We start from the raw sequence: 12,571 nt of genomic DNA on the forward strand, positions 1-12,571 counted from the left end.
CTCTTGTTACATATATCTCTTGTTGGTTGTGTGGGGTTTTTTTGTTTTGTTTTTAAGAAGTCAGTGTGTCAAATATTGCTGTACCTCCTAATTCATAAGCCTGGATAAAAAGGCCATTCCTATTTAATATCCAATACTGTATTTACTCATTTTCTTTACTTTCAGAAATTACCTGTTTTCAGAAGATGAATGTTTAATATCTTAAACAAAGAATCAAATCTTAGTGTGTCTTCATCTTTAAAAGAAACAAGTTAGTAAAGTATAAAATCAACTGGATTTAAAATTAAAAGTTATGAAGTGAGAATTCATTGAAGATGGCTTGATGGACCTTCTAATGAAAGGAATTTACTTTTATTTTTTAGGCTTTCTATAAAAATAATTTTCAAAAGGATAAATAGACAATCCTTAAATAATTGATAAAAATGTGAAGATACGCATATGCTCTGTTATGCTGTAGCTTCTTTTTGAAGAAATTTTAAAAAGATTTTGCTAACAAGTATTTTAATTTAAACAAAATGGTTATGCTTACCATGACATGTATCTGAGAATATTTTTACTCAGATAAAAGCTAATAATTAAAGAAATCACAATGTTACAGAAATGATCATGGAAAAATGTATCAAATAAGCTAAAGCAAGTCACATGTAATTCTTCCAGGTATCAGATAGACATACAGCATTTTTTTTCTTCTTTCTCCTTCTTGTGTTGTTACCTGTTTTCATTTTGATTATTTTTAATGATAAATTTATGGTTTCTATAAATTTACAGCTACTTTGTACACTTTGATATAAAATACACAAATTCTATGTCTCTAATTAAATTATAAATGTCTAAATTCAGAACAGAAGTAATAACTTGTTTAATTATGCCCTTAAATATAGCTAACTCATTCATTAGTAATGTTTTATTTAAAAATATTCCAGTAACATGCCACAGGTTGATGCAAGGATGTTGCTGCCAAAAGAACCAAATTAAAAGCACAGGGCTGTCTGGAATTTGACATACCTGTCATAAAATGCAACTGAAACTGACTTAAAATAGATCTGTAGTTATATGCTTACACTGATTCAGCTTACTTATTAGCCAGTCATTCAAACTTTTCCAAGTGGGAGTTTTAAGAACACAAAAATTGTCATATGAGATCAAACCAAAGAGCTGTCTGACCAAGTATGTGTTGTCAATTTATGCAAACAGCAAGCAACACGAAACTCTCAGGGGGAAGATATTGAGTGTTTTCTATAGCTTACCTTTCCCAGCAGTGTGTAGCTATCAGATATTCCAAGCTGTTATTTGCACTGTAATTAACTGACATTTAATCACTAGTGATAGATATTCTCCATCACTGACTAGCACAAAAAAATTACATTCCAATAAGGCATAATTGAACAAGTAGAAGAAGAAGCAGTCTTCATTCACTTTGGCTAAACCAGTCACTTATATCTTTTTGTTGATTCTTCATGGTAGCTGGCAGGAATTCAGGCATTATGCAGACACACATACTTCTAGGAAAGTACACGTTGGTCTTACAGCCAGTTTTCCTTTTGAAGTCTACTACTGGGTTTGAAATAACTCACTCTTTCTTCCTATGATTTATTCCATATTCTCTTACCTTAATGGATCCTGTTCAAGCTTAATGAATTTTCTGTCCGTTCCTATTAATTAAATAAGCATTAATTCCACTGTATGTATAAATGACAGTTTGTTGAATCATATCTTGTCTGTGCTTGACTGAATGAATGATCCCTGGTTTCCTGTAGAAGAAATCTTTCTCCCCATTAGAATCATTGTTCATCTTAAATATGTCTTGCAGTGAATCTTAATTTATAGCAGTTTAAACTGGTTCGGATACATTTCTAAAGAGATAGTATCTATCTAGAAATAGATACATTTCTAAAGAGATAGTTATTAACATTTCATTGTAACCACCTTATGTGGTGGTAAAAATAATAAGTGACTATGAGGTTGTGTGAATGATGCATTCAAAATCTACTGTAGACAGGACTTCAAATCAATTCAAAGATGCTTTCTATTTTATTGATAATTCTCCTTCTATCAATTTTTACCATTTTATTATCTTTTTGCTCAATCCTTAGTTGATATTTTCAGAGAAACATAGGTGTCTTTAAGGTATCTTTATGCGTGATGGTATGGGGTTTACACCCAACAAATTTCAAATGTGTATGTGCATGCATGTTTTGCATTTGTTCTTACTTTATCTTCTCTTTGATCGTCAAGCGTTTTGGGACTATAATATCCCCCAAAGACTCTTTACAGTCAGTTTTTGTTTCAACTGTCTTGCGTAGTCAAATCATACCATTAAATAATTTATCACTTCTGTATTTGCTTTCCAGATCATTTAGAATGTGTCAAATAGCGCTTTTGTTTTTCCTCAATGGCACTCTCTTCACTATTTGAAAAAGAACTATTTCCAGTGATTGTTACCTATCTTTTAAAGACTAACGAATTAGAAATGAGAACCTTTTCAGAAGCTCTTGAAAAACATTACATGTAATACAGAGAGGATCATCCTTTAATTTCTCTAAAGCTACATTCTTTTTCATCATTATGCCATGCAATTTACCCACTTAATTTGTTCTTACAGTAGAGAATATTTTATTATTAAGGTCTTTTGATTATTTCAGATTTCAGTCATTTCTCATCAGCTCTACTTCTTTCTCTCTTAAGGTAATGGTGTTTGTTCATGCTAGAAATGCCACAGTCAGAACTGCTATGGCTCTTCGAGAAAAAGCAAAAAACAATGGCCATATTTGTCACTTCTTGTCATCTCAAGGATCAGCTTATGGACAAGCTGAAAAACAGGTAAGTGAATCGTTTATGTGGTAATTTTTGCAATCCTAATTTTGCTTTTGTGATGCCATCCAGTAGATGTGTCTATGAGCTTCTTAGAAAACATGTTTTGCTCAGGAAGGAGCAGTGTAATTTCTGAATTGAATAGATGTGGAAAGTAAAGAATAATGCCAAAGATGAATGCAGATAAACCAATACTGTTACTTATAGTTGGCTGTAATTTCACAGGCATTGTTTGATTTCTCAAGTCCAATGTATATTGAGGAGGGAGGCTTTTTATCAGAAAGAATTGGGAAAACTAGAGGAGAATGATTTTTGTGCTCATGGATCACAGTAATCTTTATGCAGTCTCCAACTCAGGAAGTCCCTAAGCCACTGATTTTTACTGTCTTGGGAGAGTATGCATCTCCTTCATTTTGCACTCTTTCCATAAACATTTGCTACTCTTCACTCTTTGTGACAGAAAACTGTCCTAAAGTATTAACCTGACTTCATCAGTAAATTTGTTACCTTTCCAAAACTATCTGACTTTCTCATACATCATCTAGTGATGGGCAATCAAAAAGTAATTGTTCTATGAGTGGAAAGTGGGAAAGGCATTTGACTCACAGAGGATTAGCCCCCTTAATCTTGTTCTGTATGAGAAATTTGAAACTGTATATTTTTACACATTTTTTCACAAATTGTGTATGTGACCTTTCAATTTTTTTTCTAATGTAGTAACTTCATTTCCAAAAATTTCTTTTCATCTACTCAAGCAATATGCCTGTATTTCTGCTGAGAAAAGGTTTCCAAAACAATTCTTAATTTTTTGTTATATATGCCTTTTGCATTTGGGGATATGTTATTTGAGGTAATGATCAGTGTCTTGTTAATATTCCCTGAAGGGTAATGTTTTTCCTCTCTCCCAACTAATTAACTAAACATAAAAGAAATACCTTTTCATTATATAAAGCTTAATCTATACATAAGATACCTTCTCTCGTGGTAAATATGGTGATAAAATTTTAAATACTTTTGGCATCTCTGAATTAGGAATTGGATAGATGGGGAGGAGGGGAGTTAGAATCTTCATCTATTTGAGATGTAATATACATTACCTTATTTTATAGCTCTGAAGAGAATGGGGGAGATATTCACTCAGATCTATTAATTTTAATGGAGCAGAGAAATTACAGTTAGTAAATTCAAATTTCTGTGATGTAGAGAAAATTATAAATTAGAGATTTTTAAAAATCATGATGATTCTGTTCTTTTTCAAGATACTTCTAATAACAGTAATAAATTTTTATAGAAATGTACTAAATAATGTTGTCCTTATCTTTCATCAATAGGATTTTAAAATTTTCCTCTTTTTCTAGTGGCTGCTAGTAACTGCTGCATTTTAAAAATACAATCAAAACTGAAGCTGAAAATCTGGTATTTCTACTGTAACACTGAAAATTAATGTTGAATCTCTTTTCATTAGACTTTTTAGAACAAAATCTGAAACTCCTGGCTTATAAAAATAATATTATATTTTCAATGCTAAAAAAGGAAAAAGGATAAATTATGAATTCAGTAATTGAAAATACCAGTATTTGTTTAGGCACTCAAAATTACTACTCATGAAGTTAGGAAAAATGATGCTCTGATTTCAGTGGTGCATCCTATGTGAGTTTCTGTCATCAAGTTCGAGGGCTGCTCTGAAAGTAATGCCTCCTGTTTTGTTATGTTGTCCCACAACATCACAGGCAGATGTTGGTTGTGTGACAGTAGAGGCTGGACCTTCCCACTAATATTCCATTACATTTTGTTGCCATGTGACAGATGGCATCAGCAGGACAGTCTAACAGAATAGCATCTGATGTGGAAGTGCATAGGAAGCAAAGATGTGAATTCCTCCATGCAGAAAAATTGCACCCACTGACATTCATCAACTCTTCCTGAGCATTCATGGAGACCAAGCTGTGGAAATGAGCACAGTGAGGTGGTGGGTGACAGCAACAGTGTGTCACCTCCACTGGCATGGATTTTTACAAGCACAGCATTCGGGCTCTTGTTCATTGTTGATGTGAATGCATAGCTATTAGTGGTGAAAAATATTGCAGAACAGTGTTTTGTTGCTGCGAATCTTCTCTATCAAATAGTGTTGTTGTGCTCTTTGTGTAGGTTGCATTTTCCATAGAAATAAATGTGACACGGTACTTCCAGAGTGGCTGACATATTTTGTCCAACACAGTGTGTATTTTAGTGAAAAGTACTCCTGTTGTTCACACTCTTTTCATCCTGGCATTAAATCAATTATAAAACATGTTCTTGTGTTGCTAGGAATCAGAGGAACATCACAGGGAAAAGTTAAGATCTAAGTCTGTTTTGAATACAAATTTTTGCTGCCTGTGCCTGGACAATGAATTAAGGTAGCTTTTATAGTATAAATTAAGACTGATAGATAAAAGCGCTTTGTAGGCTGGTTGGCTGCATTTCTGAAATAACTTTTTTTCTGGGAGTATTTATCCATCACACAGAAATCTAAGGGAAACTGAGTAAACCAAGACAGTAAATTTGTCAGTATTCTGTCTTCCTAGAGTGATTCCAAAATCACTTATACACTCTTTTGTTGTGAATCCAAGCATCAGTTCTAAATCAAATTTGAAGTTCTTTAATAATGAGTGTAGTTAGAAATGTTGATCTGTGCAAAAGATTGTAGAAAAGCTGAGTTTACTTCAAAAGATATTCATGGAAGCATTCTAATTTGGGGTATAAAGCAAAATGGCTTTCATCATTAAAAGCAAATGAATTATTTCATATTTCATCAGATCCTTTAATTCTTTTCACAACTTTCTGCATGATTGCAGTAGCATCTCACATACTATAATGTACCCAAAAATTATGGATTCATAGTTTTTATATACAGGGATGACTAACTATTTGGCTGCTGCAGCAAGGAGAGCGTTGGTTTTGTTTGTCATAAGACAGGTGATATGACCTGAGGAAATAGTCTCAAGTTGCATCAGGTGAGGTTCAGAGAGAACATGAGAAAGAATTTCTTCACTAAGGAGAATGGTCAAGCATAGAACTGTGTTGCCCAGGAAAATGGTACAATCCCACTCCCTGGAGGTATTTTAGAAATGTGTGGACATAGCACTAAAGGTACATAGTATAGGGATGTGGCTCAATAATTCAGCTTACTGGTTGGATTTGGTGATCTTGAAGATGTTTTCCAACTTAGATGGTTCCAAAATTCTATGTTTATCACATGACATGCAGAACTGAGCAAGGCCTGACTTTGTGTTTGAGCTGCAGCAACTATTTCTAATGTGCATATAATCTTATGTTATTTTTTATCTCTGAATTGATCTACCTACTACTCTAAATCTAGAATCTTATGCTAGTTGTCATTGTGGTTTCAGATTTTTCACTGTAAAAGTTCTTATTCATTTAAATAATAACAAAATGCTGTTAGGAATAGGCCAAGCTACACAATAGATCTCTTAATGGCAAATTTCTGGTGTCCAGGAGATTTTACTAGAAAGACCATTGATGCATGCTCTTCCTTAGACATCTGCTGTTGGCTGCTACTGGGAGAGACTACTGCGCTACGCAGACTTTTGGTCTGACCTGGCACAGCTGTTCTTATACATAATACAATAAGCTAAATCCATCTCATTCAGTAAACTAAGGATTAGAATTATAAATACGTGGCTTGTAAGAGCTTTTCAGGGTTCTTTTTGAAATCCATTCTCAAAACATAATATAGATTTTTTTGTTGCAAGATATCTTAAAGCTCAAAAGCTCAAACTGTAAGTGAACCAAATAGCTCTGTAACTGACCTGTCCTTGTAAGAATTTACGATTGCTTCAGAGTGCTTCTGATTTCCAAGTAGTGCCTTTAATCAACATGATCGTATTGTAAACTTTTGATGACCAATACAAATATGAAATATCCATGAGTCACATTAGATCTCTGAATAAAATCATTAGGCGTTCATCAAATTGAAATTTATAGATGCAATTAATTTGTTTGATCATCATTGTCTAATTTTAATCTCCTTAGTACATGACATTCATTTTATACAGTACTAAATTCATAGTGCTGTGCCATATAAATGAAATTTCTGGCAGAAGTCTAAATGTATTATATCATAGGTGTCTGATGCAGAGATTAATTTAGGCTTCATGATGACAGTATCATGTTTTTCTGATAAGAGCTATCTTGTATAAGGTGATGTTTAGTGGCATCCCAATTATCAGACTGAAAGCCATTCAATCTTGCTGTTTCATTTGACATGAAATTTTGCAGTGTGTGGCAGAGAATAATCTAGATAATGTAATAAAATCCTTATTTTGTATTCTATATACAGTGATTACTGTAGTCAGTGAAGAAGTGTACTAAATGCAGAATAAGACATACAAGAATAATGGCCAAATCCTACGTTGTGTAGTTTAGATACAACAAGTGTGATTGAAGGCTACTTGAACTTACAGCAGGTGCAGAAAAAATAGAACAGTTAAGAGTATTGTGTGCTTTTCAGGCCTTTAAAATACGAAAACAGTTCTACTAGTCTTCTTAATTAGTCAGGTGTTTTTAAATTATTAGAAATGAATTTTTAGAGAACATTCATCAAATATTTGATGTGTAATCATTTGTTTGACATTTAATTATTTCAGAGCAAATCCTCATTTTGTTTTTGTTTTATTAATAACGTATCTAATATTTGATAAGCCGTTAAAGAAACTATGAAAATAAATGAGTATCAATATTCAAATAAATTCAGCTTTATTAAATGTCAGACATATACTGAAGTTCTCTATTTGTTTTAAAATTACTATATTTTTTACTTTTGGAAAATGTTTGCTGATTATCTCTCCAAGAATGAAATGAAGCTCTTCATATTTCATTCATAGTGTATTTTATTCAGTCCTGTTGAAAGTCAGAGAAAAAATGTGTGTGGTCCTGACAATTGACAGGTTGAAAAAAAATGTGTTCTCTATAGTGCAGTCGTACTCTTTTGATGAATACTGACCTATAGAAGTTTAAATTAAGTAGGATTTAGTTGGACATTTAGGTTTGAAGAGTCCAGTTTACAGTAAAAGTATATTCTTACCTTTGCATTTGGTTTTGAATAGAAAGTCTCAACTGAATCCAGAGCATAATTAATTCTATAATTTTATAGTAGTTCAAAAAAAGTTCGCTTTGAATGAAAGAAAGCAGGCAAACCTCTCTTAAAGTGGTGTATTTTTCATTATTTACTCCAAAAAAAATAATTAAAAAAATTGTTTTAGTTATGTTGAATTATCAAGACAATCTGCAGCTAACTACTTGCTATTCCTTTGTTCTATGGAGTAATACTGTTGTATGGGGCAGTGTCCTCAGTGTTAATATACAAGGGTTGCTCTGAAAGTATTACCACCTGTTTTGTTATGTTGTCCCACATCAGAGGCAGATGTTGGTTGTGTGACAGTAGAGGCTGGACCTTCCCACTAATATTCCATTACATTTTGTTGCCATGTGACAGATGGCATCAGCAGGACAGTCTAACAGAATAGCATCTGATGTGGAAGTGCATAGGAAGCAAAGATGTGAATTCCTCCATGCAGAAAAATTGCACCCACTGACATTCATCAACTCTTCCTGAGCATTCATGGAGACCAAGCTGTGGAAATGAGCACAGTGAGGTGGTGGGTGACAGCAACAGTGTGTCACCTCCACTGGCATGGATTTTTACAAGCACAGCATTCGGGCTCTTGTTCATTGTTGATGTGAATGCATAGCTATTAGTGGTGAAAAATATTGCAGAACAGTGTTTTGTTGCTGCGAATCTTCTCTATCAAATAGTGTTGTTGTGCTCTTTGTGTAGGTTGCATTTCCCATGGAAATAACTAAGAGGCATTACATTCAGAGCAGCCTGTGTATTTTGTCCTTCAGAGAGACACTTCTGTTTTCAAGTGTTAGCATAGATGCATTCCTACTTGTATATTTGTAAGAAATTTGTTATCTAAATTGAAATCTTATATATTCAATGAAAAATGCTACATGAAGAAAATATTCTTTCTTGACTTTCAAAGAGGGTTCCTTTCTTCCTTTTTAAACAGAACATACACACTTCATGCTAATTTCTTGTGTTATTGTGTTCCAAAATATATTTTTTCATCAGTTTTAAACATTAATTTGTATTTTTTTATGAAACTAGCTCAAAATTAAGTGCCTTTTTCTGTATTTGGCATTCTAAGTAGATATGAATTATCCGATAAAAAGGATCTTTGTTCTTTAAAACTGCTATATTGCTGTTCTGTAAAACCAATATTGTGCAAACGTTAAGATTCAGAATTTCTTTTATCAGCAGATAGGAGGACTGCAGATAACTGGCTCAGGTACTAAAGAATCACCATAGCCAAAAAATCACATAGTTACAGTGATTGGATGGTAATCAGGATTGATGTTAATCAATCTGTTTAGCAGACTGTAAGTTACTTCCTATACACATGGTCTTTACCAAAGAAAATGTACCACAAGTGAAATGTTGCTTCATCTTCTCTTGATATATTTGAGGCATCAAGTTTTGTATCTATACATATTTTAAGTACTTGGAGTAAATTATCAGGTGATTCGCATGGTTTATGTTTTATTAGAATGAAATGATTCAATGTTAGTGGAGTGTACAGTTAGATTTTACATCCCCAATGATTGTCCAGTCTAAACTCTTGCATAAGACCTCACTAAATTCCTTCTCTGCATCTGTATTGCACTTTCTGTAGAGCCATCTGTAGTCAGTTTAGCATCTACAGCAATGGAAAATTCGCTCTTCTATTACTAAATTTTTTCTCTCATGCTTATCTGCAGCTGGAATTTATCCAGCTTCAATTCCCACTGGCTCATGTTTTGACTTTCAAATGATAAATTTAAGTCTTCTCATGCAGAAGTTGTGAGGTTTTTTTTATTTGTCAACTAAATTAAGTCTTTAATCTATTTTGTTAAGCTTCAGAGTTCTACAGCAAGGCTGTGTCTGAGAGTATAAAAGGCAGATTACCCCTACAAATACAACCAATACAAAATTGTAGCTTTTCATTGAATCTTTGAGGTCATTTTGCTTGTTTTGTGTGGAAAATAATAACATGCAAAAATACTGTTGCCTTGAGAGCACATGCAAGCTTTTATATATATATATTTCCTCTATTTATCAAGTTTAAGAGCTGCTCAGTTCAGGTAGAATGTGTGACTGGTCTATTAGAGCAAGAAAACAAACCTTTGACATTCCAGATGCATTGGTTTTTTCAAGAATTTACAGTGGAGTATATGTAACGCTAGGATTATTAAGTGTTCATTTAGTTTATCAATTTTATTCTTTCCTAATACAAAAGTTTTCCACACTTTGTGAAAATCTCCTATGCACTGTAATGCATAAACTCCTATGCAATGTACTGCAATTTTCTACACTTTCTATTATGAATCAGAAAGTATTAAATATGTGGTGTAGACTAAATTCTGTTATCAAATTTAAATGCTTAGTCTCTCTGAAAATCAGTCTAATTTTTGGATCAGATAAGTATTTCAGAGTTGTTGCCTTGTCTTTCGAGCTCTGATAACTGCGACTCTGAGGTACCACATAAACCTGCAGATATCCTGTGAGAGATAAAATGGACTTTTTTCCCTCCCTAATCTCTTAGCTTGATCATATATCTATTTTAACCATCATAAGCTTGATATGCAACAAAGATTGACTTTAGCCTGTTTACAGCTGGAAATCTGTCTCGTGAATATTTGTTCTACTTCCAGAAGCTGTGCTGTGTTTGTAACAGAGCCCTAGAAGCAATATGAGATAGCAGATCTTTTTCTAGAATGATCTGTGAGGTTGTGAATACATCTGTCAGAGGTACTGATGTGTTTGTTTGGGGAAAGATGTTACATGCTTTTGTATAGAACTTTTTAGCAGTTTTCGAGTTTTTCAGGTTAAAATCAGCAATGGATTTAATCACTGTAAGTGTAAGATTTAATGCTTTTTCTTACTAATCCTCCATGGAAATGCTTTGATAAACTGCAGGATAATGTGTTGCCTGTAGCATCCCCTTTCATTGTTGACAAAATTTCCTATTAAATTCTAAATGCGCTTAATAAGATCATTTGAAACTGTTGTCATATTTATGTTCTGATTAAGCTGCTTTCCTTAAATTAAATCTGCCATAGTCCCCCACAAGGTAATGTAGTATTTTAGTTCAGTCAATAGAAATTTTAAGGTAAATGCATTTTCAGAGTGTCTTCTTTATTTGTGCTTGTAAATGTAGAAACTGAAGTTACACATGTCATATTAAAAACCCTGTGTTTTATTTTTCATTCTGGTATGTGGGAATAATATTAGGCCAGTAGAGGTTCCTTAATGTCAGGCTTTGACGTCACTGATTGTGATGAGTAGCAGATGTAAAAGTTTGCACAGTCAGTAGGTGTGTATGTCTATTTTTGGCATAAATATACATCGTGCTGTAAAAGTAACTTAAAAATAAGTGAAGTTTTTTAGAGTATATTATATTTTTCTGTTCACTTCTGTTCACTTTTCTGTTCTGTTTCTTTATATTTTTCTGTTCACTCTTAATCTCTCATGTTAATTTGTGATCTCCTTGTCTTACCTGAAGTTATAACCTCATCTGGGGGCACTGGCAAGAAGAAACCGACATTATATTCTTTTATCCTTTAACTCTGAAAGTCCCCTTCAGTTAGCTGCTAGGATATTTTAGCATGTAATGCAGGTCAAAACGAAAAAGGTTGCTGAGTGTTTTCACAGTAATTATTAACTTATAACTTCACTGAGTAAGATTATTTCAACTTGAAATCATTGATTTAAGAATTATATATGGATATTGAATAGATATGCTAATAGTACATAAACATTTCAAAACAAATTTTCAAAGCTATTTGGGAAGAAGAAAAATAATAATACTCCTTATATAATTGTTTTCATGTTCTCGTATTTCATGTTCTCAGCATGAGAACACTCTTTCCTCTTCAGCTCTACAGCCCACTATTCAATTTGGCTCCGGGCAGACCTGATAGTGGCCTTTCAATATTTAAAGGAAGAAGATTGTAAGAAAGGAGAATCTCTTTAGCAGGGTTTTTTTTGTGATAGAACGAGGGGAGATGGAGATTTAGACTGGATGTAAGAAAAATGTTCTTTATTATTAGGGTAGTGAGGCACTGGAATGGGTTGCCCAGAGATGCAGTGGATGCCCTGTCCTTAGAGATACTCAAGGTCAGGCTGGACAGAACTCTGAGCAACCTAATGTAGCTGCAAATGTTTGTGTTCACTGTGGGGGAGTTGGACTAGATGATTTTTAAGGGTCTCTTCCAACACAAACAATTCAAGGATTCTATGGTGATTCTGTAACGAAGGTCAGATATATTTGAGAAATACATAATGTCTCTTGGGACTTTAGGTTTTCCTCTGAGATTTAACAGGTTCAAAAACTGGAAATATCTGGTCACTTGGAAAGAGCCCTACCAGAAGAAATTAGGAGACAAAATTGAATTCAGTGTAGATTTTTTCTGCCCTATTCCCTGCTTAGTCCTCCCTTGAAGACCTTGGTTGACTCTGCTTTGGCTGTTTTCTTGCACTTTCCGTCCCTGAGGATTGGTTTAGGCAAGAATTTTTATTATGAATTTTTTTTAATTTAAAAATAAATAAAAGACCCTATGGTCTCTCATTCTTCTTTCCGGATTTGCCAAGTTGATTCTTATCCAGTATGTGAACATAATAATATTCCGATATTACTTGATATCTTTCTGTCACAATATC

General features: G+C 33.4%; 1 protein-coding gene across 1 annotated transcript in view; it reads left to right on the forward strand.

The window, feature by feature from the left end:
• ASCC3 (activating signal cointegrator 1 complex subunit 3) overlaps positions 1 to 12,571 on the forward strand; it is a gene marked incomplete at both ends in the record, with an annotated part of 243,679 nt that overhangs the window by 112,485 nt on the left and 118,623 nt on the right. Inside the window, one exon of the mRNA XM_079532681.1 lies at positions 2,686 to 2,820. Within this exon, the coding sequence (XP_079388807.1) occupies positions 2,686 to 2,820 (135 nt within the window). The remainder of the gene's footprint in view (positions 1 to 2,685; positions 2,821 to 12,571) is intronic.

This window comes from Tetrao urogallus (genome assembly GCF_951394365.1).
Source record: "Tetrao urogallus genome assembly, chromosome: 2".
Lineage (NCBI taxonomy): Eukaryota > Metazoa > Chordata > Aves > Galliformes > Phasianidae > Tetrao > Tetrao urogallus.